Source organism: Corella eumyota, chromosome 7 (genome assembly GCF_963082875.1).
Source record: "Corella eumyota chromosome 7, kaCorEumy4.1, whole genome shotgun sequence".
In the NCBI taxonomy this organism is placed as follows: domain Eukaryota; kingdom Metazoa; phylum Chordata; class Ascidiacea; order Phlebobranchia; family Corellidae; genus Corella; species Corella eumyota.
In genome coordinates, this window is record NC_137496.1 from 5,356,499 (window position 1) to 5,383,957 (window position 27,459).

The window sequence follows — 27,459 nt, forward strand, 5'->3', positions numbered from 1 at the left end:
ATATTTATTTATTGATAAATAAATAACATTTTGTATATGTTTTTTAATATAAAAAAATGTTTTTTTTAATAAATGTCAGGCTATCTTAATAACTCTAGCGTTTAAACTTGAGTACATTTTTTTGACTCGTAGAAAAATTTATACTTTACCTCGTTTTTAAAAAAAAATATATTTAATTTATAAAATTGAAAGTCTGCCACTTTTAAAATACTTTATCCAATAATAAAACCTTGTCAAAACTTACAGTGTATCTTCCAAAAAAAATGAAAAAAAATAATAAAATTAACAACGCCTGAAAACCAAATTACAACAAAATAACTGAAGTGACCTATATAATAGAACATATAGTTTGAATGTATAATTATATATATAGATATAAGCGCGTTAATTCAAACACGTTGGGACGTTTATAACTGACCCGTGACGTCATCAATTTCCCATCCCTAATTTAAAAGCGATTAAAATGTAAAAGATGCATAGGGAGGTGTTGTAAACGTAAATATCAAATGAATTAGTACCACCTACCGAAGACTAATAAGACCCAAACCATAACAACTTTTTAATCAAATCTTCGGGAATTTTTTTTGAAATTTTTTTCTTTTTTTTCTGTAAAAATAAAATGACTATTTTTAATTTGGTTGTAATACTTTTACGCCCTTTTTAAATTAAAATATTAACAGATAAAATTTAAACATAGAGAATTTTAAGATAAAAAAAAAGCTGTACATTTTAATAAGTTATACAAAAAACAAAATCTCTTAAACAGCAAAAAAATAGAAAGAATAATATATTTGATATTTTATTTTAAATCTTTAAAAATATATTTTTTTTAATAATTAATTTAAATTTAATGGTAGATTAGAAAACCGATAGTCCTTAACATTTAACAGAAAATAGTATATAACAGAAAAAAGATTGGAAAAAAAACTTCTATTTTTATTCAATTTTTTTTTATTTTTTATTCTAAGATTAGGTAAGAATTCAAATATTAGTAACTCAATTTATAAACATTATATCAATTCGTTTTTTAAATTAAAGATTAAATAATAAAATGGCGGCGGTTTCAGAAAGTATAGGTCAACTCGATTAAAAGTTTGTTTTTCAAAAATGATCCGACCAAAACATGACCGGTAGGGTGCGCCCGTCTGACAAACCCGCGTAAAGTTCCGGCACAAAAATTATAACATAAAGGCCGTTAATATCGTTACCAGAAGATTTTAAAGCATATTTAACTGAGAAAAAGGAAAATTAACACAAAAGGGTATTGTTTGGCGATACTTATTTGATTATGACATCATAAGGCATGGCGGTTAATGCGTCGGCATACTAAACGTTCTCTTACAAAAAAAGATATTTTTAGATTTCGTTTTTTGCGTGGATTTTTTGGGGAAAATGCAACAATGGTCGTGTTATTTAAAATATGCATTTAACGAAAATTAAATGCAGTTCGTTTTTTTTTAAATTAATCTATTAAACTAACATAAAACACACCCTTTACTACGAAAATCACGATGTAAAAAAGAAAAATAAACTTTTCCTGGAGCAAGTTTTAAGGTGTAGAAAAACATATTTTTTTTTAAATTTTTTTTGTAAGTCGCGTCTATAAACAATAATGACTATTGCGTTTTTTTTTAATCAAATTTTTGAATTCTTACTTTAAATTGAAATACAGATTTTGCATTAAGCATAACTGCATTTAAAACTCGTAACTTAAAATGCAGTAACAAAAAATATTATAATAACATATTTTTTAAATATTTTTTTTTAAAAACAAATAAATCTTTAAACCTATTATTTAAAAAAAAAGGTTTTTAACCCATAGTATATTTAAAACTACAAAGCCAATGGCGTGCGTTATTTTTGTTTATTTAAGTTTAGTGGATCATATTATATATATATATATATATATATGTTTGTCCAATTTATAGCCGAGCAAAATAAAAAAATCTACCGTTTGTGGTGCGCGGGTAGATATTAGCTAAAAGTTTAAACCATATAACGACTGCTAAAATCCCGATCGTAAGGCGGGCTATCGACTCGTAGTTTAAACGCCACAAGTGCTCATACCGTTTTATTAATCCAAGTCCCTATAGCATTACCCACACGATACCGGCAAACGAATTAGTGTCGCTGATCAATATGTAGTGTCAATCTAGTTAGCGACACTAATACAAGTAATTGATTTTTTCCTTTGTCCAATTCCGCGTGGGCAGAATTTAATTTGAACAGGGTGGCAAAAAGGAAAAGGTCTCGGAAAAAACTGGACAAAATAGAAACAGATTTTGTTTGCAAGTACATTTTGTAATCAATCTTGTTGCAAATCGATAATTTTAACGCCATTATAATTTGGCAAACCAAAATTTTGTATTTTAAACTTTTACGAGTTTACTTTTGCAAGTAATGTATTTTCATAATTTTCAAATTTTTTTACCTTATATGTAAAAAAGTTAAATTTAAAAAAAAAAAATTTTAAATTAAATTTTTACAAAATTTACGAGAAAAACTCGTTATTTTGGGTTGTTTGTTTATGTGCATTATAACAGTAGCATTACTTTTTTAAATGTTAATCTAGTTTTTCTCTTTCCTTATATAAACTTGCGAATAAATATAAAACGCCAAATTTTTCCTAGTAAAATTTACCAGAACATTGCCCGTAAATAAACACCTGCAAAAAATGTTCTGACATTAAAAAATCTTCAACCAAAAATTTAAAAAATTATCGGATATAATTTTCCCGTTGATTTATTAATAAATCGTTCTATTGTAGTGGCTGAATCACGTAGACAGCTAATCTTATAAATTTTGATTTGTTTAAGGTTAATGCAAGAGATCAGGCACCAATAGTACAAGAAGTATTGCCTTACTCCAACGTCAGTCCGCTCATTATAAATGCCAGATTTAACACATTTAGAGCGCACGTTAAATGTCATTAGAAATTTCATGTTAAATTTAACTCTTATAAATAACAACAAGGGGCTTTTTTGCAAATGTTAAACAAAAAAGGGTAGGATTCGCCTATATAAGCGCGCTGATCTAAATTGAGCGTTGATTTGGCACGAAAAAAATTAAAGGTATAATATATGTTCCTATTAATTAAACTCGGCAGTTTAAAAATAGGTAAGTATTAAATGTAGAAAATTTTTCAAATTTTAAATTTACTAAAACAGGAAATTTTTTTTTTACATATGGGAGAGTTAAAAACATTGAAAGTCATAACATTTACGTATTAACGTTAAAAATTATTAGAAATGTAAGAAGTCTTAATTGATGTGGGAAAATTTCAAAATGGCGAAACTATTATTTATCATTTCTTTGGTGAAAACTGACTTTGATAAATCGTTCTATTTACTGATTAAAAGAATAGCAACAACAACATCGGTCAAGCGAAGGTTTCGTGATCAACTTGCGTAAATTTGCGACCACCTAATTAACAAAAAGATTAAAAAAATCAAAACCCAATAATTCAAGACGCAATTCTCAACGACCAAGAGCGATAAAACGGGCCACCGTAAACAGAAAAACAAATAAGAAAAGGCTGATTGAAAGTCGAAAGTAAGTTTCTTGGAAAATCTTAGAAAGGCGCAATAGGCAAAAAATCCGAAGTCTCCAGATTTTGGCTTTTTGATAAGATTTTGCAAGGTTTTTAATCGTCACGTTTTTTTCGTTGCAACGCACGAAAAGCTCCGCAAAATCGTAAATAATGACAGACTATGTTGACCAACTCAGGTTTCGGTTATAAAATTTTAATATTTTTCAAATAAAATTATTTGGGAGAAAAAAAAAACTAAATATCTCCCAAAAAATAATATTTTTATTTTAAATAAAACTCATAATTTTTTTAATAATTTTCAATGTGTATAAATTATAAATACTCAAAAATTTTTAATATTAAATTTGTGATTTTTCAGTTATTTTCAATATAATTTATGAATTTTTAATATTTTACAAATACAAAATTTATAAATTATCCACATTTTTTTTGAAATTAATTAAATAAAATTATAATTCTTAAAAAATAATTTGAATGGTAAAATTCCTAATAAATATATATTTAATTTTGTTTGAATATAACAAAAACTGTTAATTAATAACGCACAAATAAATAAATAACAAGGAAAAAATTTTCAAAAATTAAATTTTTTTCTTTAAAAATTAGGCTTAGCCTGATTTACATTACAAGATAAAATAAAAACTTTAAAAAACCATTAAAATTTTTTCCAAGAAATTTTAATTTCGGTATATCGCAATAACGTTACAATAATATTTTTGCTTGTGGAACGTTAAAATTTCTCACAAATCGTTATTATCTTTTTAAAACGTTGTTGTCTTAAGTGATTCAACAAATGTCGAACAAGCCTATTAGGATTTTGATATTGACAATACTCTTTCCTGTTTCAGATAAAAGTATTTCTATCGGAACATAGATCATAAACAAATTGAGATTTTCTCGAAATAAATTAGCGAAACTAGGTTAAAATTCCTTAAAGGCGAAAACTATCAAAAGCCGTCAATATTTATGATATCATATTTACCAAACAATCGAAAGCACTATTTAATACCCGTATTATCCTTTAGTATATGCAAAATAAATAAGCAAATTTAAGAATATCGGGATAATATAGCATAGAATATTTAGGATTTGTTTATCGGTTTTTCGCGCTTAAAATAAATTTGTAAATAAACTTTTTAACGCGCTACGCGAGGCGAGACATTTTTTGTTTACAAAATGTCTTAAAATATTTATAAAATAATCGCAAAATTTTATCTATTAATACCTAATAATAAAAAGAAGTTTGCCAAAATAAAAAAATCTATGCCCTAAGAATTACAAACTTTTGCTTAAAATTTTTTTTTCAAATAACTATTTCATTTTACAATTAAGTAACATTAATTTAAATATTTTTGGTTAAATTTTGGATTATATTTAAATAAAATTTACTTTGCGTGATATAAAAATATAATTAGATCAAAATATATTTATTAATAACTATAATTTCTAAAAAATTGTTTTACTAGATAAGTTTATTAATTTAAAAAAAATGGAATAAATTTTAGCGGCAGATTGACATCTTCTACGATTCGCAAAAAAATACAAAAAATCTCGCTAGAGAAAACTTACCATCTCGATGTTGGACCTGTCTCTTTTTTTGAGCTTTTTTCTTTTTAGCGAAAACTTCTCTTTTTCGCCTGAAAACGCGATAAGTATTGTGCCGCCGATGAAAGGATGGCAAATAAATTAGTGATCAAATTAGTAGGTTGTCTTAGCAGAACCAACTAGACAGAAATAGAAACAGAAAATTATTGAATGCCGTTTTTTATGTTTTAAAATTTGAATGTTTGATTTAAAAAAAAATGTTAGTCCTTAAGAGGATAACAAGTTTAATAATAAAACATAAATTATTGTTTTTTATTTTAGGTTTAAGAAACTTTGAAAATACTTATTTACAAATTAAGATTTTTAATTGATGAAAAATAAAATGATATCAGTTCAACAGCCTTATATGAGCAGTCCGATCGAAAATCAAGACTGCGGAAATGTAATGTTTTTCCCGGAGAATCGGGCCACGATTCCCGGTCGAATGCAAAGCGAATTGCCGATGTCTAATTTGCCGAAGCCAAATGCGTTGGGATCGCCGTTAAGTTACGCTACAAACAAATTACCTATTTCAGTGGGGTCGCCTACAAACTTTTCAAACCCAGAATTTAACGGTTACCCATCTGACATATACAATTCGGCTATGGTAAATATATATTTTTTTACTTTATACAACATTTTATATTTAGGTAATGTATTACCCTTTACAATATTCCATTCTGATATTGCGCAATTCTTATTGTGCATTTGCAAAAAATTAACATTTTCAACGAAAATAAATTACTAAAAAATATTTTTACGTTTAAAATTTTGCGCATTTATGGATAATTGGAATCATACGATATCGGCCCTTAATAGAGAATCAGTCCGACGCCCTATAAACCACAATTTTTCTCAAAACAAAATTTTAAACGGCTTGTCGCTAAAGAGAAAAGTACATGGCAAAGGCTTGTAATTAGTCGATGCTTCGCCTATGAAGTATGGCTGGGACACTGCGATTAGGCAATGTCGTATCTAATTATCAGGCTGTTAAGACGTGACTTGTTAGGTATAACTTGTAGAAAGCGTTACGTTATCGGATCGATACGTCATCAGTTATAATTTGAGCAGGTATTAATGTTTATACCCCGCCATATTTGTTTTAAAGATTTCGTTTTTTTTTAAGAATTAGGCATTAATATATTTGTGTGGGAAAATCTTTAAGATTACTTATTAGATATACTTTAAATAAAGTAAACGTACCATAGAGTAAACAAGTGCACTATCGTAAAATTAAGGAGACAAATACCAAAAAAATAACACAATTTGTTTTTTTTTCAAGATTTTTCTTATTTTTTATTAACGCCATTTTCATGAACATTCTTTTAGGGATCGTGCGATATTGTCAACAGTGGAGATATGTGGAATTCCGGAGCGACCTTTCAACAACAACAACAACAAGTACCGTATTACTACCACCCCACATCACCGTACAACCAGCCCTATTCATATGATAGGTAAATATATAGTTTTGTTACTTGTGTGATCTTGCAAAAACATATCATTTGAAACAAAACTATTGAAACTTTTAAAGGACTTTACAAAAGAATTACTTAGACTGACTTTATATAAGTTCTAATATTGCTCAAACAACCTTATAAAAACCATTTTAATGTTAAAATGTCGCTTTTTCTTAAAAAATCTCATCCGGCGTGCGCCGGTTCAATCCGGGTCACGTGATTATAATAAGATTTGCGCAGGCTGCGAGATTATCACAGCGCGAAGCTTGACTCGCCGCTTTTGTGCTTAGCATAAAGGCGCGCTTGCCTGCCACATCCACTTGCAACGTAAACAAACAAGGCCGGATTTAGGCTGGGCGTTTGCGACAAATCTTGTTGACAGCAAGGCGACAAATCTAACCATAACGTAAACGCTAAGCTGTCATTGGAACGGCAACATTCTTACTCGTTTACGCACACGGGAAGGGGAGTGTTTGTTATCGAACACTGACTGACGTGTTCGACCATTACGTCACCGTAAACGTGACTTATTAATATTATTTACCTATCCTTGAACTTATATAGGTACGGCATGACCGATATGAATAGTTCCTCGCATCGCAAGAACGCCACCCGTGAGTCGACTAACACGTTGAAGGCATGGCTACAAGAACACAAAAAGAATCCCTACCCGACCAAAGGAGAAAAAATCATGTTGGCAATTATTTCCAAGATGACATTGACTCAGGTAAATTAAACTACCAAGTCTTTTTGTGTAAGAACACCAATGCCAGGATGTTTATTAACATGTAAATATAACATCAAGACACAAGAAACTAGATTTAAATATCTCCAGGCAAATTATTTACCCTTCTTTTCGTTTTCCAGGTGTCGACTTGGTTTGCAAATGCGCGACGTCGTCTGAAGAAAGAAAACAAAATGACCTGGATCCCAAAGAATCGATCCAACGAAGCTGGAAGCGAGAAAAGGGACGAGGAAGAGGAAGAAGAGAACATCGAAGACGATGTCTTCTTACAAACAGCGAACAAAGGTATTTAAAAACAGTCAAGTACATATAAACAATCACTTTAATATTTATAGTGATACACCTTTATTTAATCTTAACAATAACATCTTAGTTCATAAATTCTTTGTTTATAGATCAGACCAGCATTTCAGCATGCGGTGTTACACCAAGTTCTCTTTCAAACACGTCACCAATCCTGCCACAAAAACACATATGGTCGCCCTTAAACGACTCACGTTCTCCAATGTTTAATCAACATAACAACAACATGAACATGTCTCCAATCCAAGGCGATCACAATGTCATGCCAACATCGAAGCCAACTATATTTTCAAACACTTTCCCTACCCTGCCAAGTTCAGTTGCTGCAAGTCCACCTGCGTTTAGAGTGCGCAACAACGGCTCGTTCTACAACGAACAGACAAGTGCACAAGTTTTTCCTAATAATCAACAAAGTAGTCAAAGCCAAGTTGAGATTTTTTCGCCGGCGTCGCACACAACAAGTGACTTTGGTAAATTTCCAACGCCGCTTGTAAACCAACGTGTTAGTCCTTACACGGTTCCTGGAAATTCGCTGGCTCATCAACCTAACCTAAGCGCGACGCATTTTCAACCAAACACCCCGTATCAACAAATGGAACCCCAACAGGTGTATTCACCGACTCATTTACAACACATTTCACCCAACGCTAGTATGCCAACGCATAGCTATGTTTCCCCGAACGACTACAACATACAGAGTCCAAACCAAAGTACATTTCCACAGCAGCAGAAAATGGCAACAGATGATTTTGGCCCCCGATATTATAATGGCGGCAGCAGAGGTAAGATTAATTAGATATACCTTCCTTACAACTATATTGCATATGTAAATCTATGCGACAAATAGTATTCATATTTGTATAAGTTAAACACTTTTTTAAACATAGATTGTTTTTTACAGGCTCTTCGCCACAAGACAACAGCTCAGTCGTTTCTAGCCAGAACAGCACGTCGCTTTCCCCATGGTAGGTTATATAACTTTATTATATAACAAGACGGTAGCACAAAATAAACAAAAAAGTTTTAAAATTGCCACAGCCAAAAATGTGACAGATAGTAATTTTTATCAAAGCTAAATCAATCGACCAGGCATCCAGGTGTATTTGGGAAAATTTTTGGGGGATTTTGTTATTCTATTTTTGCACTGATTTAACGGCTTTTAATTGTTTATTTTTTCAATGCTTTAAAGATAAGCTGATATTAATAACCGTCTTACAGTATGCGGTCCCTTAAAATCGGCAAATTCAGGCGCCCTTTGTCTCGAAACCTCGGCAGTGGAAAAGCAATTAGGATTTTCGGAGTTAAAATATTTCGGCTTAGACCCGCATAATTATCGTATCACGATATCGCCAATACCGTTTAAATACCATAAGCATTTGCTTATCATAATAGTCCTGGCGACATCTACTCTATAAAACGACGATCTCAATATTATTTTAATGAAATCTGGATTTTAATCGCTAACCGGAGTTAATGCCGGCAGTCGACCATTATATAAGTTTATATTTAACCAAAGAACAAAGCATTCAATATTAGCAATAAACTTATGAAAAGATGAAAGCAAATTAATAGACGAATTGACAACATAATCAATATTAAGTTTACAATACAACGAATGAACGAAGCCATAAGATTTTGCTTTAAGATAAGCCAGATCGTAATCACTAGGCCAATATCTAAACTGCTCTATCCTCATTACGTTGAGCGGCTTCAGATTAAAACAAAAAGCACGAAAATTTAAGGAAGTGACAAATGGAATTGATCGAAAAAATTCGAACACAAATATAGCGCGTCATGGCGGCCAAGCAATCTGGATACACATGTTTATTAAACAGTTCTAATCCGACTTAATCTGCCTTGGCTACCTGGTAAAGTCGTGACTATAGTCATGACAATACGACCGCATAAGTTTGAAGGAATTTAGAGTTAACCAAGCTTCTTTAATATATAAAAAATCGGTTTTATAAGGCGTGCAAGCAATTGCAAGAGGCAAATAATTAAAAATTTGTTTAATAATTAAACTAATCTTCTATGTTTGTGTTATTCCCCAAAAAAACAAAAAAAAACTCTAATTGAACAATTAACATTGTATAAACATTGTGTCTCAACGGAATTAAGTTTTCAATTATGTATTTTTATTTTTAGGAATTGCGGCCAAAGTAATGAGATTGCAAGTACCAATAACCGAACTTTATCCGAACTATCTGTCCGGTGATGGCAGTAAAGAGCTACTTACATTTGCCATAAACTTGACCTTGAATTACAAAAATTTTTAAAAAAAACTTTTTTTTTATCATAATATTTGTTGAATTTTTAATTTTATGCTTTACATAAAAACAAATTGTACTATTGATATTTAAATTTACAAATACGTACTTACAATATGCCAACAAGTGCCGAAGTTTATTTATTTTTCTTTTTTTGTTTTTATTTTGTTGTTTAGCGACGAATGCGTTCTGCGCCAATATTTTGTTTTGTAAAATAAACGAAAAATCGCTTTACACCATGTTTTAATAGCATTATATTTATAACTTTGTAAAAAAAAAACAAGTTAAAGACGAAGTAAACTTGTTTAGATAAAGGCAAATTCATTTTTAGATTCAAATATACGTTTGCTAAAGTTACCAGTACAAGCAAACTATCTTTGTGATTTTAAATGTACCTTTTTATGATTTTTTGAGCATACATAAATTTAAAAGCTTTATTAATTCTAGCAACCTATTTAGTTTAACTTATAATTCATGGCTTAATTTTAGTTAAATGCTATCATTAATGTTGAGATGTCCTTTGTTGGAAAAAAACTAATGCTGATTGATCTGTATTAAAAACGCATTTCTCCATTGCAATTCGCACATCCTTAACAAATAAGCACAATTTCAAACAAGGGAATAAATAGCTGGTATTTCTTTCCGATTGCCCACACTCTGTTTACGTAATCAGGAAAACAACGAAGACATGCTACGTCAGGCACCACGCATTACACTTGGTCATTTGGCAGAGACTTCGCTTGCAAGTATCTGAAGAGAATCGAATCTCAATGCGATCAAAGGTCAACTTTTTAAAGCCCTGAATGACGTTGGTTGTGCGTAATACCCGGAATTTTTTACCTAAATCAACGTCAACGGAGCCACTGGAAAATGCGATTTATGCCGTAAATGTAACCCCGAAATAGAATTCATAAGGATAAACCTTTGTTCGTTCCAAAAAACAAAAAACGATAAAATCAACATGTAAAACCTTGACACATCCAAAATACCTACAACAACAAGTCTTTAAAATTTTATTTGATAATTCTCACGGCCTAAGATTTAACCTTGCATTTTTGGGTCCAGTAGTAAAGCGGCGAGTTGAAAGGCTGACGCGCGCTTAATTATAGTGAAAAATGTCCCAATTAATTCGCGAGATCATTAAGCTCGAAATCGAAAAAATGATTGTGTCAATTAAAGTGTTTTGTCGTTTTCTGGTGAGCAGAGAATTCTGGGTTTTTGCATAGAATTAGAATAAGAGGAAACCGAATGGACTACATTGATTGGTTAGAATTTAGATATGATTGGTCACACCCAAATTAATATTTTAATCGAGGATAAAGTAAATATTTAATTCAGTTACAGAAAAGTTTAGAAAACTTGCATCAAAAATCAGTTAACCAATCTTAAGAAACAATTAAATTTAACGGCCCCATTACCAATACCAATTTTCAAGATAAGTTAACTAAAATTAGCCTACGTTGAAAATTGTTTATTATAAAACGTCGAAGATAATGAATATCGCAATTCGTATCTCAAGTGTTAAAATTTAGCAATTTTTAAAAATCCTTAGTGTCTTAGATAAGCAAATCAATTAGATTGAGTTTTTTTCAAAAGTTAAAGCTTTCATTGAAGATAATATATCTTTACAAAAGCATACGAATCTGATACAAATGTCAAAATAATTTTAAAATATTTTGCCTTTTTAAAAATCTTAAAAATATTTTAATTTTTATGATTGTTCTACCTTTAAAGCAACATTTTTTCTTATTTATTTCAATTAATTAATAAATATTTGTTTGAAATAATTTTTTGGTAAAAAAAAATTCAACAAACGGGCGTATACCCTTATACAATAAATACGATGTATTTACATGTATATTGAAACGATTATTATAGCTTGCATCCTGAATTCGGATTATGCATTAGAAATATCACACGTTGGAGTACTTCTATTTTATATACTGGCCATGTGTTAGACAAGACAATACGGCGCGATATGATTTGAAAGCTTATAGGTATCAAAGAGGGAGACGCCATTTTTGTTTTCGGTCACTTAAGCTATAGGCTATTAAAGAAAGATTAAAAATTTAAAAATTGAAATATTGAAATTTATATTGGTTAAGTCAAGCAAGGAATATGAATAAGGCTATTGTGTATTTTTTCCTAAATTTGTGTGAAGAATTTATTGTTTTAGCGGTATAAAGGTCATCAAACCATTTCAAGAATCTTTACTATTTTGCATAAAATAAATAAAATACATTCCTGCAATGCCTCTGAGCTCGCCAGCCGCAATTTATCGAAAGTTATATCAGATTGTCTAAACATTCAAATCAGAAGCGTGGATTTTCAAAGTTTTTACGAATTTTCAGCGGGCAGAAACGACGCCATTAATACAATAAGTAAATTAAAATCGAAGCGATGTAGCCTAGATAGTTCGTTGAACTTAAATCAATAAACAGGACTGAAAGGGCCAGATCGCAAATAGATAATAAGTTTAGGAATTGCCCGAAATCGCAAAGGTTTTTAAATTGCCGAAAAATAATTTAGAGAGAGTGACAAAAAGGTATAATTTGTTTCAGTGGGTTTTTTGTATTGGTAATTTATCAATAAAACAATTTTAGAAGTAATAAATATAGCTAGTTTCAAAGTTAAACAAAAAAAAATTAATAAATAAAAATTAGACCGTTTTTTGTATTTTAAATTTATAAAATATTAACTTTAATGTTCTAAGTATAGTAAGCGGTGCTTATTTTTACAAAATTTTGTAATTGGTTTATTTTTAAAGACCGTATGAAATGCTAAATTTATAAAACAAATTAATGCATCATTTCGAATTTTAAATTGCAGCAAAGCCCAAAAAATTAAATTTTTTTTAAACTGAACCAAGTTTATTTTCTTAAGCCTAGTCAAAGTATAGTTTAATTTAGTACCATGAAAATAAATTTAGTAATTTTTTTTTAATTCTTTTTTTGGTTATTATTAACTTATTTATAATTTTAGTTTCTAATTCAAAAGTGTTTGAACGACATATACTTAAAATCAAAATATTTAAAAATATAAAAAATGTTTTAATTTTTTAAAACTGTTGTAATAAAATAATTTATTATTAGTTAATATTATTTTCACATATTTTTGTAGAAATATATATTTTTTTAATATAAAAGGGTAAATTTTGAATCTGTATTATGTCACTGATTTTATGCGTAAAAAATTCAATATTTTGGTATACACAAAATTTTCCGCTCAACTTAACCAAAAATAAAACCCGCAATATCTTCTTAAACCCGATCTATTTTCGGTGAATACACCAGAAGTGTATTGCCCATTGAAACGCTTCTATAGTTCGCTTACCTTCAAAAGCTATCGGGTAACGGCCGCATTTCGATTAATTGCCGCCGAGATTAATCGACTGAAATCGAGTAAAAAGGCTGCCAGTGCTTTGATAAGACAATGCGTTTTGTAAGTAGAAAGTGACACAGTAACGTTAGATGGGTCTTTGATAGCGCAACTCTCAATAGAAATAAGCGCCGATGATAGGCTAAACGCTCCATAAAAGGCGGCTAAATTATCGCAAAAAGCCTAAGGTTTTGTATGTTGGGAAAACAGCTTCATTACTGTTTGCAAAACAAGACTGACGCCCCCCGAACCCCACCTGCTTAGCTACTGACGGTTTTTAGTGGTTGTTTGTGGTTAAACTAAATGGTTATTTGTGGGCGAGGCGAAGGGCCGAAACTGTAAACTATAAGTTTACCGTTTAACGAAAAAACGCGTGTTTTATTCTATAATTTCCGATCGCGTTGTTTTGGCGTAAAATGTTGATTATAACTGCTGTACGTGTTTAATTAAACCATGTTTTTTGTCATTGTGATAATAATTGTTTATTTGGTTTTTGTAAATAACATAATTTTATATAATTAAGTTTGTCGTTGACAAGGCTTTTTTTGTAATAAAAAATCACCATATGAACTAAAAATATTCCAAGATAACCTAAATTGTTTCTGTCATTTATATTTTTAATGAAAAATTTTAAATAAAAAAAAATTAAAATTCTAAAATGGCAAATAAACAACTTAGAAGTAGTCATTTAAATAGTTAAACAGAAACATTTATGTTAAACAACAAAAAATACAAATACAAACCATTTAAAAAAAAAACAATAACGCGACATATTTTATTTGGTTAGCCGGATGTTAATTAAGAATCGAGGCGACCTTACTTGTCTTCCAGTTGGAATAAAAACCGCCCGTTTTTCTTTTTGTTAGGCCGCCAAAAACCATGTTCGATTCTGCGATGAAAGGATCGACTATAAATGGCCACCGCGCTCTGAAAGCTACAAAAACATGAAATCTAGCTCTGAAAAACATTCTTTTAAGGTCCGTTTACATGTTCGTGGGCTGTTGACTAAAGCCGCGCATAAAGGCTACGACATTTTGTGTATTATTCGCAGGTTTTAGGGCCTAACGTTTTCGTGTAATTTAAGTAAGAGCAAGAAACGACCTTAGCTATGTCAGGACGCGTTACCAACACGTGAGAACCGACAACTATTTCAACGCGACGCAACTCGTTTTGTTTTTGCTCGAAAAATCGGTTTTACAACGGGTTAACAAGTTGGATTGGTGTTTTAGGCTAAGAAATCGCCGTTTAGTCGATGTAAAACACAGAACGTTACTCTTCACTCCTATAATGGTGTACTTGTATGTAGCGAGCGTGTGCAAGTAGTTAGTACTCCGTAAACACGAGATAATACATATGTCAAATTCATTGTGATGCTGGAACATTTTTGTTTGTTTGTTTGGGTCAAATTTTGTACAACTTACACGAATAACATATCTTACAGTTTGTAAAAGATAGAAAATCACAAATACCCGTTTACTGGATGTTAAATAACATCATTACAACCAAGATTTCTAGTAATCGGCAAACACAAAATATTCCTTTAAAATCAAAAGTTCTCAAACGCCAAAATAAAAAATTATTCTTGTTTTAAATTAAAGCCTTGGTTCGACATTTTGTTTGTTATTTTAGACCAATTAATATTATATTTTTATAATTTATATATTTTTTTACAATTTTTTTATACTAAATACTTTATGAATTTGGTTTTAGATTAGAAAGAAACAAATGTGTTGAAATTGCTTAATGAATAATTTTAAATAGTATGAATTTTGGAAATATATAAAAAATTTTTATCAAAACACTATCTTTGGCAAATTAGGTAAGTGAGTATTTTAATACATAAAAAAATTAATTTTAAATTTAAATTTTTTATAAATTAGTCAATTTTTTTATGACGATTTTACACGCATCAATGTCGTATTTAAATTGCTAAATAATTCGCGTAAATATTGACGATATTTTTCCCACAAAATACACAATGAATAATATAGTACCATGAACTTCTGGTCCTCGGTCAAATCGTTATAACGAAAAAAAAGTGTCGTTGATACAATTTGAAAAAAAAAACGCGTCAAAAATTAGGATAAAAATTTAATTTAAAAAATGCATAATAAATATAATATTTATTGTTAACCCAAAAATTTAATTTCTAAACATAGAAAAATATACATGTCTTTAGGTATTATTTTTTAATTTTTAATAAAAAAAGAAAAATTAAATAGTTAAAAAAATGGACCCTCCGACATTTCAATCAATTTTAACTTATTTTGACGCTGGTATTTAAGCTAAAGGGGGAATAATGTTGGGTTAAGGCGACAGTAATCGACAGCTGGTATCCAATTAAGCAAAGATAAGGCGACACCATAGATAATTCATCCAATACAAATTAAATGAGAGCTGAAAGATCATTATAGAAAAGTTTTAAACCAATTTAAGCGAGGCGCCGGCCCTGTGCATTTAAATTCGCCAGTCTATTTTCAAACAAGCCTTTTTCATAATATTTAAAAAGTTAAAATGTATTTTAATAAAATTAAAAATTTGATACTTTTGGGTAAAATTAAACAACATTTTTATTTTTGAATAATATTGCCATTATCAAATGTCTTATATGTATTCGATTAATATACAAATTTAATATAAATATGGCCTTGTATACCAATATATTAAAACAGCACACTTTACGAAGTATTGTATCTATAAATGAAACACTAATAATAGTTTAAGCCATTTGTCATCTCCAAACATATTAGAATAATTTCAAAATGAATTGACTTATAACTATAAACGGACATATTATTCCGATAAGACCATAAGCCTACAACACAATGCTGTGACAAATCTAAGCGAGTCATTTTTCGGCGTGAAATTGACGTGGGAAAACGGGCCTCGCGATTTTCATGGTCCCGCGCAAACGGTTATGGGAAATGTAGAATTAGCTTTTTCCAATGGCAGAAGGCCACTGCAAAAAATTTTAATAAAAACCTAATTTTTTGTTTTATTTTTTAAGAAAGTATGACTATGTAATTATGGTTTTCTTTCATGGCGAATTAGAAAAATAAATGCTACGACTTGAGTAATATCTAAAAAATTTAATTAAATTAAAAAAAAAAAAAATTTTAGTATTTAAAAATGCTGTTTATTTATTTTTGATAAATACTGAATAAACGCTTTGTTTACTTCGCGGTATGTCATGATATGCTGATATGCTTTAAAACTATGTGTATAAATTCATTTATGACTTGTTTTAACCCATAAATATAGAACGGGGTATGTTGTTTTATTCAACCTTATAACATTTATAGTTTTGGTTAACTGTTTTTTTTTTACAAGCAAGTAATCAAACAGAAACATGTCATTTTAATAAAGTAGTTAAATCTGTCAAATTGTTCAATATTAGATATTTAAATTTCCAGCTATTTGAATGGACTTACCATTACCTTACTTTTTTATCACAAAAAAGCACAATTTGAATTTCTTATTACACACATGCAAAGCAAAAACGTTTAATCACGACCACTTAGGTAAATTACAAGTTACAGCAAGGACCCAGTGAATGCAAGGTTCTTATAACGTTGACATAGCCAACAACCTACTGACTACATCAAAGCAAGTGTGAGGCTATTATAATTACACCATAGGTTGCTAGAGTTCAAAAGTGACAGTGTGACTTCATGGCAAAAGTATGAAAAGAATTTCAATTTCTAGTGAAAGTAGAATTCGACTTTAAATAATTTTTTTAAATTTACAAACCAAAAATTAATATGCGATAAACTCAATACACCAAACACTTTGCAAATTAAATAAGCAAATGTTTGCAAATTACATAAGCGAGTCAAGGGGCAAACTTTTATATTTTACACCTTTACATGACATTAAAATGTTGCTAAAAATCAATAATAATATAATAACTTGTTCAATGGCGATTTTTATTATGCAAGTTTAAGTCAAGAGTTTCACCAAAAAAAGATTGCTTTATCAAGACTATCGTATATTAATTAGCAATTTTATATAAGTAAATAAACGAAAAGTGCCTGTTTAGTTTGACTGATTTACTAATAAAAGATACTTCTATAAAAAAGTGGAAGTCCTAGTTTCGATCTTGAACGACTTTTTGTCCGATCGTTTTGTCCCAATCGGTTAAACAATTAGTGTCGCGTGTGACAACCTAGAGTAATTGGCGACAAGCGAACTATCGACCGCATCGAGATGACGTCACTAAAATTCCGTGACGTCACGAAGCGCTCGATAAAACTAACGACGACGAGGTCGATCTATTGACCACGTGACCTAGCTAGTAAAGTCACGTGACCGTTATACGTTGATCAGTGCAAAATTGTTTTACAGTGATTTTAACTTTGAGAAAATTTGTTGTAATTTTTCGTGTACTAAAACCGGTTTTTACAAAGCATTTGTTGGGTATATGGAAGGTCGTATTTACTGTTATTATCTTTGAACCATCTCGCAAGATTAGCCCGAAATTTCATAATATTTATTTTGACTAAAATATTAAATTCATTATTCGTCGCCTTTTTAAAAAAAGGCGTTTTCGGATGCACGCACATGCAAAAAACAAATACAAATAAAATCAAAAGTCGTGACTGCTTTATCAAAAAATTAAATCATTTGGTTAAATATCAAATGAAAAATCAAATAAAAAATCAACTTCTGTTAAAAAAAATGCATTTACTAACCTAATGAAAGATTTTTTTTCGCGTCATAAAACCACTTCTTCATGTAATGTAGTTTTTAAATGAAGTAGTTAGATTATTCACTATTTGATAAAAAAAAAATTTCTATTAACTGGTTTTTGACGTTGAAATGCTGACCTAAAGTCTGTGGGACAACTTAACGACATAAAATTTGTTTTTAATATAATTTTTTTAAGTGATTTGTGAAATATTGTTGTAGCACATTTTATTTCGCAAGATACGAAAATCAAAAACATAAAAAAATGTGGTGCCATATTTTCTAATAACAATTTAAACATTGCAATAACTTAATGACACGACCAATCTAGGGTTAAACCATGCCATAGTTGATACATTTTTAAATAGTATATGGCCCAAATTTTTTTTTAAATAGTATATGGCCCAAAAGCATTTTAATTGTTATAAGATGGTCTTAACCCTTGACTAATATTTAAACGCTGTAATTTACCCGCGCACCACAAATGGCAGTTTTATTTGTAATTTACCCGCGCACCACAAATGGCAGTTTTAGTTGTAATTTACCCGCGCACCACAAATGGCAGTTTTTATATTTAGGCCTATAAATTGGACATACTATATATACATTAAAATATATCGTCCACTTGGCTTTATTATATGTAGATAGCTTTAAAGGAAGTCTTGACGTGTTCACATAACCCGCCAAGTATACTTAGATCGAATACACTAAAACTGAATCTTGTTTAAACCGACAGACGTGAACTTTCCGAGGTTAAATACTAAGCAATTGAAATCGCGTCCCGATATCCAATTAATAAACATGACGGATGAAGACAAATGAGCTTTGCGTTTCTGAAGCGACCGAGCAATTCCCAAGCCGAGTCGCATTTGTTTTATAATCTCTATCTCGGCTTTGCGAAGTAAGGGATAATTAAGTAAGTGTGGCAAAGAGTTCATTAAATAAACCGGACCAGATTGAATTAAAAGCGCGACATTTTTTTTGGTGAGACGTAATGCAATATATCACTGGGCTAAATACAGTCAATTAAATTCGAATTTTAACAAAACCAATGGCAATACTAAAGAATTTTAAAAATCCCTTAAATCTTGAAAACTAATTTTTTTTTTAATTTAGAGAAATTAAAATACTATTCAAAATTAAACATTTTAACATACTTAAAAACACAACGACGTTACGTATTAAACAGACTGATAATACTTCAATATTAAACAACATTTTTAGGCAATGAAACTGTATTTAAAAAGTGACAACAAAGGCCATAACCACAAATGTATTATCGTAAAAAATATCTTGTAACAGCTAAATTATGTTATGGGTAGGACCACCTGTCTTAAAACACATTTAAACGTAATTTTGCAACTACGTATATATTAAACCTAAATATAAAGCGACATCGCCAAATTGATCTAACAAGATAATACAAATGATTCACATAAATAATTTTACCATGTTAATTTATACCACGTTGCTTTGAACATAAAAATTAAAATGTTAGCGATATTTCAAATCAATTAAGACTTTATATACGTTATCATTTCGATCATCACATTTTATTTAACAAAATAAAACGAAGACAGAGTTAAAATTTTGAATGATATTTTAACCCAAAGACTATGACTATATTTATGCTATCAATTTGATCACCGAATTTAACTTAACAAGCTTAGTGGCAAATTAATAAACTGGTTAGTTAAGTTTTTTTGGTAATGGATTTATCCGGTCAGGTGCAAAAAGGAAATGCTTAGAAAAATTTTTTGGAAGAATTAATCATTTCGAAAAAAATTAAATAACTAAATATTCTAGTTTGCCTAGTAACCACCAAAGAATAACATGCAAAATATAAGATTTACGGAGAATCCAAATAACAAAATCACAAAAATTTTTTTTTTAAAAATTACAAAAAATATTTTCTAAAAAAAAATAACAAAAAGATTATAAAAATTTAAATTATTTTTTTTAGTTTGCGCACTTGCCTATGCGCACGTGCATTTTTACCCCTTGGCCATGTACGTTGCACCATATTAGGGTCATGTGTCAAATCGTGATAACTGTAGAAAGCGTTTAATGTTTAACATTAAACACTTACGGGTTATTAATAGACGCTGGTCTTTATACTAGCGTGTGTACGGTATGGAGATTAAATCGTTTCTTACAATAAGTTGGTTTAGTTTTTTCTTAAGCCAGCCAGCAAAAATTGAAAATTCAAATTTTTTAAAATAAATCATTTTCAAATTTTTTATTTTTGAAAACTTATATTTGTGTATTTATCAAAGCGCACAAAATAATTTAACCCGTAAATTCAATTTGATTTGCTACTTGAATTACAATTTAAAAGTATGTTAAATGAAAATATAAAAATATATAGTTTTTAGAGTAAAGTTTGATGTAATTTAAAATGTTTTTTTCGAAACTGAAACCAAAAAAAGGACGGTGCTCTTGCGCCGCTTGTGACTATTTTGAGGTCGAAATTTATCCCCAATGCGTATAAAATAAAAAATAAACTACATAAAATAAAGTGAGTCCCATAATATGAACTGTATTTGTAAACCTTTAGCGTTAAGCAAACTTAATTTTTTTTTTTAAATTCGTGATTAAAAAAGTTTTGATAAATGCTAAATCAGCGTTTTAAGATTCTCCCAATCGCCGAGTGTTTGTTACAAAATACAACCACACTGACGTCATATTTACAAAAATCATAACTATATATAAAACATCATCTTATCGTAAACCGACCTTTAATTATAGCGATTATTGGTAAATACAAAATTATCAATAGGAACCAAATGCAATTTTCTCCTAACGCAGTGTTTAAGCGATAACCAAAAGGGGTAGTTAGCCAGCAGTGCAGTGGCCGTAATGTAAAGCCTTCTTAGGCAAATACATTAGTTGATAAGCCCGTTTGGCTCGCAACTAATTGGCAACATTTGTTTACTGAGGCTATGTTTACGAGGGTTCACTTATAGCATCTGAGCCGGTTTGTCCAAATCGGAAATGTGCTAAGCAAGCGCGTTTAGAACACAGGTGATAGTTGTTATAAATGCACCCTTTCTCTTAGAGACGTGTGTTTGTAATGTTGGTTTATCAGTCTATGATTTCTAACCTGTAGGGTGGCTTATACGCGTGCAAAACCGAATACACAAACTTAAATTGGTAGTTTCCTAGATTCGCACTTTTTTATATTTATCCTCGATGTGAAAAATCTACTTTACAGCCTAAACATGGAATCCTTTGTCATTTCAGCCCAGTATTGTGTTTATTATAAATAGTCATGTAATGTATTGCTTTTAATAGCCCGACACTTTTGGCTTAAAACTATTTTTCTTAAAAATTAGGTATAAAAAAAATTTAACTGTTTAACAATTACAAATTATTTAACGCAAGTATAATATTATAAATTTATAAATCGTTTATATTTTTCTTAGTTTAAAATACAGAAGTACCTTAAAAACACTCACAACTTTATAAGACCACCTTAGTTACATTTGCAACATTTGTAAATTACCAAAAACGATTAATATCTTACCGGAATTTATTCACTTTAAAATTAAACCCCTGTTCCAGGTGTACAAGCCTTATGTGCTTTAATTAAACATTGTAATAATCCATGTCATTAAAAACGCGACGCAATTGTGTATTTGAAAAATAGTTTTTAGGTATGGTAAGTTGCTATATTTAACTTTAGGTAAGGCGGTACTGTAAAGAATAAAAATTTAAAAATAGGATGTTATACTTTACAAAAACTCTAACGCAATAATTAAACCAGTACGGTTTATTTAACCAACAGCCTAAATTATAGCGCTATAATAGGTATTTGGCCAAAAAACGATCAGCAGCTTTAATTGGAAGCATATATAAATTTATAAAATCACAAACTGTCGAAGTTGGCTTGATACTGGGTCAGGGTAACTGATGTTACTCTATGATTAGGTCGTGAAGTCGATCTTAATAAATACTAAAAACGCTAATTTTTAATTCCAGTAGGGTATTTCTATTTTACATTATTTCTATATTAAATAAGCTGCGAATTTATTTTAAAAATTACAACGAAAAGTTTAATTATTTACATGGTCGTGATTGAAATTCTATGACAAAAAAGCGCGTTAATTAATAGCCAATTTATCTCCAAAACATTTTAATAGGCAGCATTATACGGTAGAGCCTAATTTTCATTCAATATTAATCGAATTACGTCATCGCCTGGCCTCGTGACGTCATAATTACATCACGGAATCGACTAACATAAGTTTTGGTCCTTTAAAAATTTACGAGGGCCCCTAAATTTCGTGACATCGCTTAAAGTTTATCAAAAAATCAATATTTCTATTTTTAATCGGTGCCAGTAAGCGCAGATTAACTGACCTAGGTTATAAACAGATTAATTTCTAGGTTTATTTAAGAGTCACGTGGTTGTGTATAAATTTTATTTCCGAGTTCACGCAAATATGCTTGGTAATATTCGGAAATAAATGTCAATTTCTCAATAATATTTCTAAGGGAAAAGTTATTAATTCGAAATTTTTTTTCTTTTTTAGATTTACTTCAGTTCCAAAAATAAGTAAATTTTTCTTTGCATTTTTTGCGCACGACCATAGAAAAATAACTAATTATTCTCTTCAATTAAAAAACAAAAATGTTATTAAAAAATTCAATAAATTGAAAACAAATTAAATTCTAGTACAGCAATGGTTTAGCTCCATGATTTTAAATTTAGGTCTAATTTTTGGAAATAACAAAATTAATTTAAAAACAAGCTCGTCCATCTTGCAGAGAAATGCAAATTACTGCAGGAACCGAAGTTACGCAATTTTCACTCCGTTCAAGCGCTACCTGACATTTAAAATCTCATATCTCATTGATCAAAACTCAAAACTGTTATCTCTAGATTTCACGCTAAAGAATTGCCTCTTGGCAACTCTATAACAACCGAATAACACCTCGCATATGCGCTGGATATTCAAAAATACGCCTTTTGCGCGGCAAAGGGTTACCACTAAAGCGAAGAGAACGCGTAAACAAAATGAAGGGAGCGGAAAACTCGTGCCGCTCTTTAATTATGCAGGTATCAATCGGCCATCAAATTGGAAGATTAAGTCGCTCTCAGTTGATAGGGTGTCGTAGCTAAGCATATTTGACCGCAAAAAACGCGCGATAGCAACTCTTTAACAACGAAAGGCAACAATATGCGCCAACAACATTTTAAAACTTCTGTTTTAAAACGTAATTGAAAATATTTAAAGAGTCGTGTTTTTGGCGGGGAGCGGATATAAAATTCGTATTGTTTTAATAATTACACGCAACTTTGCGAGCTGTCAAATGCTTCAAGGAAAATTAAAAATACCGAAGATAAATTCATCTCAAATCAAGAAGTACAAAAATTCAAAAAAATGTTAAAAATTTAAATTTGAATTTTTTTTGTATTAACAGTCGCAAAATCATATTTTTAATTAATTCAGAAACTTTTATATGGCAATAATTTATACCAATCTAAATTTACCCAATAAAGATATCCAATATACAGTTTAAAGTGCCATACTAATGACTTATACAGACATAAAAAACCACAACAGATAGACCTTACTTGTAAGTATATCACCAATTCAATTTACACACTTTAGTTTCGAATATTGTAAAAACACTTGTTAAAGAAAAATGTAAGCAATCTGACATATATATCTAATCAGTAGCTAATATCATTGAATACATAAATGCAATTTGTTGATAAAATGCGTTGGAATGTTAAATAAAAAGACGTTTTTATTGGTTAAGTTGTTAAATTGTTAAACAAAAATACAGTAATTCACAATAGCAATTTTAGTAACATCTGCTTGTTTTATAATTTTGAAAATTACAATTTTATTGTTAAAAAATAGTTTCATTTAATATGAGTTTATACCAAACAAAAACCTGACGCCCTTTTAAATTACTGAGATTACAAAGTTTCTTAAATTAGCAACGTCGCTTATCTTACGTCAAATTAACAGGGAATAACGTCACTATAGTTAACATACTACCATTACCTAATCAATCACATATGTTAACCGTAATTCGTTGTACAAATTTAAAAAAATTAACGATGTAGCGAACTTACGTAAGCGCGTATCTTCCACTACTATCACGGGACCTTCAAATTTACTATAAACTTTATTTAAATAGGGGATTCCCCCGCGAAACGTGACTCGTTAACATGTTAGCGGGCGAAGCGATAACGGTAAGCAGTTCGACTGCTTTGGAAGGGTGACCGTTTGTACAGAGTTCACGACTAGTTTTGATTCGCTTTAACTAACTGAGTTAACATTTATTAAATTTTTTTGAACTCTTTTTCGTTGGATTTGTTGTTTATTTTCGAGTGATAAAATCCTTAGCGAAACGAGTAGGCGGAAGAACAGTTCAAAGAATAGAAAAAAATTCCGTGGGATTTTGCGAAACTACCAGCGGCATCGTAGTATGTCTTTATTTACCACATCAACACTCAACTTTAAACTCTACATTTCCAAAAGGTGACGTCACAGCAACGTGACGTCACATACATAATAGGGCCGTAATAAACACACGATCGCTCGCGTAGGCTCTGGACGCGACGGCGAAAAATGACGATTACGCGCTAATAGACCGAAGCCGTGTCACGTGTCCAAAACAGAAAATCAAGTTTCCCACGCGCGGTGACGTCACGTCCCAACACGACATATTACTTTGGCCGGGCCACCGGGTTTATGAATAAAATATCCAGTCACAACTGATTAACGAACAAGCATATAGCATTCCGACGGCCTATCTCCTATACAGCACATTCATTATGCATTGCGCGTCTGATCGTCATTTGCCGTATTAATTCGAACGAGTTCGCGTAATACCCATTTCCGCAAGGGATTGGGCTGTGTAAGCCTGGGATAACATAAATTTCCCGCGGAATTTGTCTTGAATAACAGATTAACAAAATGTATCTTAAGGAGTTACTAAACGACATGCAACATTAAACTGTTACAAATCGTCGAATGCTTGCTAAAGAGATCAAAGTTATACAAACCCCACCTTAAAAAATTCACACACGTTGCGCAAAAACACAGTGTTGTAACTTATGAAATGTTATTTTAAACTACTGGCAAATCACTCGAAAACAACCCAATTAGCCGAATTAGTCAGTTTGTTGTAACCTGATTTTATTAGTTTGTTTTCTTGTAATGAATTAGGATACAAATTTGATGTGCGCGTCAAATCGTATGTCAAATGCAAGTGCGATCCCGACAAAACATGATACCTTTATTTGAGAGAGGTATATAGAACAACAAATTAATTACAGAGCCCACCACACGACCAATAACATTTAGGTCAAGCCTATGTGTTGATATTAAAAGAAAAAAAACGGCTTGGTATGAGCACATAATAAAAAAACACTTTCAAGAAAAGTTACATACTTGTTCATAAAAGTGTCCTCAGTTTACCTGTATTTTGTTCTGTAAGTCGTCAGTAGCCTGGACTTATTACTTGTCGAGTATGGATCGCTTTGATTGACTCGAGCAGTTGATGTTTTGCACGCTTACGCAGTCGCCTTTGCCGATTTACGACAGAGTTCGGCGATAAGGAAACGCATTGAGTTACCGCATGTCGAAACAATAGCCTAAATAGAAGAAGAGTTCCTGAATAGCTTTCATGAATTCGATACCGAAATAAAAAACGATTAGGTGTAATTATTTTATGACGTCTTGCAAATTCGATAGAAAGGCCAATTTGCAGAGTTAATAAATGCACGATAAACCTTGTACTAAATTAATACCAAATACTTCAATAAAAAAATATTTTTGTTTTTTTTCTCTTGTACCAAATTTGTTTACAATATTATATAATTTAAATATCTTTGCATAGGGTATTCTAAAAAAATAAAACCAAAATAGCAATAGGTTACCGCAATATGCGTAAAAATGGCAACTTAAGTTTAGTGGTCGAATAAGTGCCACATTTGTTAAGCTATGATTTTCACAATAAACTTTGTATTATAATTTGATTAAGCCTTAATATTATACAACATATAAATAAATAAAACAAGATTTTAAAATTTCAAGGTTTTTAGCATTAAAACTTCCACTGTCAATCAAACCAACAAATCACTTGCCCCAAATTTGTTATTTGATTATTAGCCTAATCGAATCGTATTATATCAAGCCTCAATCATATTAAGCTTGTGTTTTTGATATCAGATCGCTCATAGGCAGAGGTTAAATGGATCAGATTTTATTATGCATAAAATGAGTGCAGACAGCCTGACATTAACGCGCTTGGAAAAAATGCATTAATGATATTCGAGCCGAGAAAAAAGCTAAATTGAATATCAATGTTCGTTTGGTCGGTTTTAACTCGCTAGTCGATACGGCCACGTCTCCAAGGGAAAAAAGTCAAAAATTAACTCTTTAAACAACCAAATATAGGCACCCTTTCGACGTAATTGTTCATTTATAATTTTAAAATACAGAAACTATGACTTTTTCAATATTTCGGTACGCTTAGTCAATTTTTTGTCATAACGTAGGTAGGTACTAAGATTTAAAATTATCTTAATTTAAACACCCCACAAATTTATAGTCAATACAGATAATATTTAACCCTAACAAAGTAATTTTTTTCACCTTTAACAAAGAAGATTAAGGTACCTCAAGTCCTTAATCACGTGACATCGTTTAGTTTGCTTAAAATAACTCTAATAAGCTAACCAACAAAAACTTCCAAATCGTTTAAAACATGCAAGTTTAAATGTCGCTTGCATGCACACCTTTGTTGGAAACTTTACTTTTCGATTGTGTCAGAGCACGACATTGCACCATGTTCATGTATAACGGTTTAAAACCAGACTGCAAAAATGTAAGGGGATTTCTGGGGTGGCGAAATTATATAAAGAATCTTTACCGTCTTGCCACTGCCTGTCTATTTTTAACTCCATAACCTAAACAAAATGTAAAACGCACTGTCACAAGACCGATGCCTACGCATGATGATCGCGCGTAAATTTTTGCTACTAATCGTGAAAGAGTATGATTTTCTAACTAGTTTATATACAATACAAATAAATACAGCGGCTTAGTCAAGATTTTAAAAACAGTACGACAATTTGACCTTGATTTCAGAAAATTTGAGCAATAGATTGCAAGTTACTTGGTGCAATATTTACAAAGTTTGGTGTAATAGATTGCAATTAAATCTTACATATTATTTCAAATTTAGTTTAACTTTTAAACAAAGAAATACATTTAATAACCAGACAACCAAATGTATTTTAATATTAACAAAACTAAAAACTAGTTTTACAACAATACTAAAACAATATTAATAAGGTTTCATCAACTGCTTTTAAACTTGGTGCATGTTTTTTGATTGTTTAAATCTCTTTGATATGATATTTTTTTGCATATGTATTTATAGCATTGTGTGTTTATATATACATTTATTAAATTTGATGTTAACATAAAATTGGGTTAAATTTGCACGATGAGAAAA

General features: G+C 30.4%; 1 protein-coding gene and 1 long non-coding RNA gene across 2 annotated transcripts; one reads left to right on the forward strand and one right to left on the reverse strand.

The window, feature by feature from the left end:
• Positions 1–353: 353 nt before the first annotated feature.
• LOC145759478 (uncharacterized) lies at positions 354–25,491 on the reverse strand. Its single transcript, XR_014286531.1, has 3 exons — positions 25,416–25,491; positions 5,120–5,274; positions 354–606 (listed from the first exon to the last, which is right to left on the reverse strand). It is a non-coding gene; the product is annotated as an uncharacterized LOC145759478 (long non-coding RNA).
• LOC145759768 (uncharacterized) lies at positions 5,423–10,100 on the forward strand. The gene is made up of 7 exons (XM_082573610.1): positions 5,423–5,741; positions 6,464–6,591; positions 7,159–7,321; positions 7,462–7,624; positions 7,735–8,424; positions 8,544–8,607; positions 9,788–10,100. Exons 1-7 carry the CDS (start codon positions 5,466–5,468, stop codon positions 9,855–9,857), a joined length of 1,554 nt encoding a protein of 517 aa, XP_082429736.1. The 5' UTR covers positions 5,423–5,465; the 3' UTR covers positions 9,858–10,100.
• Positions 25,492–27,459: the final 1,968 nt, after the last annotated feature.

What these genes read in the sequence shown, in the direction of transcription:
- LOC145759768 (XM_082573610.1), top strand. Translation starts at nt 5,466, where the DNA reads ATGAAAAATAAAATGATATCAGTTCAACAGCCTTATATGAGCAGTCCG. An exon ending in CTTACAAACAGCGAACAAAG is followed by an intron (nt 7,625 to 7,734) that starts GTATTTAAAAAC and finishes CTTTGTTTATAG; the next exon opens with ATCAGACCAGCATTTCAGCA. An exon ending in AGCACGTCGCTTTCCCCATG is followed by an intron (nt 8,608 to 9,787) that starts GTAGGTTATATA and finishes TTTTATTTTTAG; the next exon opens with GAATTGCGGCCAAAGTAATG.